This window comes from Emiliania huxleyi (genome assembly GCF_000372725.1).
Source record: "Emiliania huxleyi CCMP1516 chromosome Unknown EMIHUscaffold_1748, whole genome shotgun sequence".
NCBI classification, from domain to species: Eukaryota; Haptophyta; order Isochrysidales; family Noelaerhabdaceae; genus Emiliania; species Emiliania huxleyi.
This window is the reverse complement of record NW_005200837.1, coordinates 232-4,279: the sequence shown is the minus strand read 5'-3', so window position 1 is coordinate 4,279 and position 4,048 is coordinate 232. Positions and strand designations below refer to the sequence as shown.

General features: G+C 64.8%; 1 protein-coding gene across 1 annotated transcript; it reads left to right on the top strand.

The window, feature by feature from the left end:
- Positions 1-1,129: 1,129 nt before the first annotated feature.
- Positions 1,130-3,460, top strand: EMIHUDRAFT_123058 (hypothetical protein; the record flags this gene model as incomplete). Its single annotated transcript, XM_005783980.1, has 4 exons — positions 1,130-1,292; positions 1,436-1,590; positions 1,832-1,897; positions 2,291-3,460. 4 exons carry the CDS (start codon positions 1,130-1,132, stop codon positions 3,458-3,460), a joined length of 1,554 nt encoding a protein of 517 aa, XP_005784037.1.
- Positions 3,461-4,048: the final 588 nt, after the last annotated feature.

Genomic DNA, 4,048 nt, shown 5'->3' with positions numbered 1-4,048 from the left:
GTCCACGGCGCGAAATAAAGAAACTAAGAAACAAAAAGCGCACCTCACTAGTAGAGGTGGGTAAAAGGAGCTGGTCCCCACCCCGGCGGTCGTTGTGCAGGCGCCATCCTCGTCACGGACAACTTTTTGCCCTCGGGCCGCCCCGTCCGCATTGGCGTCACTTCGGGCGCCTCCACCCCCGACTCGGTCGTGCAGGAGTGCATCGAGACCATCACGATGTTGCGTAAGGTGCAGGGTGGCGGCGCCCGGGCCGACGCCGCGCCGCGGGAGGCAGAGTCAGAGGCCGAGGCGCCGCCCGCCGACACGCCGCCGCCCGCCGACACGCCGCCGCCCGCTGGTTTTGAGTGGGGGCCAGCCTTTTAGAGCATGCGAGAGCTCCTCTCGGAGAGAGCGGGCGACCGTGGCCCACACTCCCTTCCCCCGGCGCCCAAGCCTCCGGCCTGTCCCCCGCCACGCGCCCGCCGGCGCTGGAGACTGAAGTAGTGCACGCAGTCGACAGCGCCCCCCGCCACGTACCCACGCACGTCTTGTTGGGACGTTGGGGCGCGGCGGAGCCGAGGTGCGCGGCGGCGGCGGCTGTAGAATAGGGCCCTGGCGGTGCGGGATACCGTTATCACGCCGCCCCCCGGCTTCTCCCCTTGCGGAAACGATTGAGTTTCTTTGTTTATTATTAAACGAAGTCAGATATTTAAAGTATGTAGCGCCTGAGCGCCCGCGAAACGCCCGCGAAACGAGCAAAACCCCTGTCGTGAAACTCGTGAAGCCCTCGTGAAACGCCTGCGAAACGCCTGGCTGCGAAAACCACGTGAATCCGTGCCGGGGTGCGGTAGTTAGTCCGGCCGCGGTTAGAGCCGTAGGGGTGCGACCCTGTCGCGCGCAGCGACACCGTATGTGTGTACATCGCAATTTGTCCCGGTCCCAGACAGATCAACAGACCAAGTGGCAGTAGATGCGAACATTTGCCAGCGACAAAAAAGTCAGACCAGCGACACGTGCAGCTACCATCGCGACATCGCTGGCCCCGCCGCGCCGCGGCGCGCGCGCAAGTCACGCCACAGACGGAGTAGTTAAAACAAAAAAAAGTCGCCGAGGTTTCTTTTCTTCGACTTGTAAAATTCTTTTCATCGGGATGGGCCTGGTGCGGGGCCTCCGGAGCCGAGCCGGCTATGAGACGCCGGGTGAGACCGTGGCCGTGGCAGACCTCGTTACCAAGCTCGACGGCCTCGCGGTGGACGACGAGGAGCCACCGTCATCGATCCCGGCGCCGCCCGTGCGAGGGCTCAAGAACCTGGGTGCGTGCGAGAGTGAGGAGAGGGAGGCGGCTAGGTATCCCCGAGTGCGGCTCGCGAGGGGCGGGAGGCTGGCCGGACGGCGCACCAGAGAGGGCCGAGAGGCTTTGTGGAGCCGCTCGTGAGCGACGCTCCACCCCATGCAGGGAACACGTGCTTCCTCAACTCGGTGCTTCAGAACCTGATGGCGGCGGAGCCGCTCCGCGTCTTCCTGCTGCAGGAGCCGTCCGCCGGCGAGGGACCCGCCACCGTCGCCCTCCGCAACTGGAGCAGGCAGATGCACGACGGCAGGGAGAGCACGGTCGCTCCTTCAAAGGCGCTCCTCTCCCTCTCGCCACCTCTCGCTGCCACCTCTCGCTGCCGCTCTCGCTGCCTCTCGCCTCTCTCGCTGCCTCTCGCCTCTCTCGCTGCCCCTGCTCCCGCCGCTCCCCTCACCACCGCTCACTCACCACCGCCACGCGCCCCCTCACCACTCCACCCCGCTCGCCATCACTGCCCTCACCACCACTCTCCCACCGCCCCCCTTCCCTGCCGGCCCCCAGGTGCTTCAGGCGGTGTCGCGCAAGCACAAGCGGTACTCGGGGCGGGCGCAGCAGGACGCGCAAGAGGTGTGACCCGGACCGCCACTGCTATCTGTCTGTGCTGTCCGCCCCACACTCCGCAACTGGCATGCCATCGCCCTCTGCTATCTGTCTGTGCTGTCCGCCCCACACTCCGCAACTGGCATGCCATCGCCCTCTGCTATCTCGCCAGGTGCTTCGCAACTTGCTCGAGCTCGTGCGCACCGAGGAGGCAGAGTCGCGCACGCGAGAGAGGAAGAGAGGGGGAGGGAGAGGGAGAGTCCAGCTCGACGAGGCCTCTCCGAGCCGCATTTTTCAGACAGAGTCGAGTCGGCCGGGCTTGTCGAAGGGCGCAGGCGGCAGATAGAAGCATCCCTCGAGGCGGCACTTCAGCGAGAGCAGAGGATGGAGCTGAGATGGTACCAACTTGTGCGCCACAAGCTGTGGGGGTATCAACGTTGTGATGAGCAGCACCCGCCTCCGCTGCCCGACGAGACGGAGTGGCTCGGCGACATGCCGTGGCCGCGAGGCGTGAGTCCGGACGGCGGCTTCTTCCGCTTGTGCGGCGCCTTTTGTGCCTTCATCTATAACCTTCCTTGCGCCGGAAAAACGCCTCGGTGCCTCTGGTACTCATTCATGCTTGGCGCCCTTCCTGTCGCCACGTCAACCCTTCTCTCCATCACCATTCTGCACGTCCAAACCGCCAGCGAAGGCGCACTCAGTGGCACAGCGAGCCTACACGGAGCGAGAAGGACCTTTGCCACCCTTTGCATTGCAGTCCTTCTGACGGGTGCGGCAGCGAAGCGCTTAGAGTACCAGTTCCAACTCGAGGTGCCTTTATCCGGCGTGAGGTTCCACATGCGACACGCACTCCAGCGTCGCCTACTCCGTCTGCACGCCGAGGTTGATCCCGACCGTCGGAGCCGCTCCGTCAAGAATACAGCCGCCAGGCTGACGCCGGGCACATCCGCACAGCTGCTTGACCCACTGACGGCAATCGCCGTCAACTCGGTCTGGGGATTCGTGTTTGAGATCCCGCGGCTTGCGGGCAGCCTCCTCGCCAGTGTATGCGCGGGCGTCGTCACGCGACACAACTTTGGCCTCGCCGTACCCTGCCTGTACGTGGGGAGCGCGCTTCTGGCGTGGCTCTTGGTGTGTGTAGTCTTCTTCCTTCACAAGGCGCCCAGGCAGGAGCTCGCACACCTCAAGGCGATGTGGAACCTTCGCTACGGCTCCCTCGCGGCAGAGCAGGCCGCCGCCGTCATGCGCACCAGCGATGGCAAGGAGGCTGATGTTGACGCGATGGTTGACACGTACGCCAAGGCTGCGTTTGTCTTTCGGAGGCGCGCCTTCCACGACAAGTTCATGTCGATGGTGTATTTAGACCATGTCGCGGCGGTCCAATTCGCCAGCTTTGGTATCGCCTTTGTGGCGCTCGCAGTGCTTGCCATGGACCCGGCCAGCGGCGTTGACGAGGACGTGTTTGCGGCTGGCTCCGCTCTCCTCCTGAGCGCCACGCAGCAGGCGTCCCACCTCGCGACACGGCTCGACTCACTCATCTACGGACACGTCGCGCTGGCACAGCTGGCCGACGTGCTCAACGCTAGCTAGAAGGTAACTACGTTGGGGTCCGGGGGGGCGGGATGCCGGGCGGAGGCGCCACGCCAGGGACGGCTCGCACTCTGGCGCGGACGCGTTGTGGATAGGAGGATGCGCATGCGGGGCAGACGCGCCAAGCAGAAGCCAGAAGCAGCAAAACGCAACTAGGTTGGTTGGAAAGAAGCACGGCCTCTCTCTCGCAGCAGTCGCCGACACACCAGTCGCACCGAGCGCGACACCCGACACCAGCGAGGCGGCCTCACCCTCAGCCGCGCACAGAGGGGTCCCAGCGCCAGCCCAGAGACCCACATGCAGGCTGCTAACCCCAGCTTCCGCGATTGTGAGCTTTTCATGAGAACGTATGAGAAGCCATGCAAGAAACATATGCCCCGCCACCTCCTTGGGAAAGAAGTTTCACCTGTACTACTCCTTCAAACAATGTCTATTGGCGGCGGTGCGTCGACAGCTGCGGCGAGGCCCAACAGTCGCCGCTGGATCCGAGGGCGTGCGCGGCGGAAGCGAGGGCGGCCCGCGCCTGTTCACAAGCGCCGTGTGTGAAGAGACGCCGTTCACAGCCGTGCGGCGGACGCGTGAGGCGGC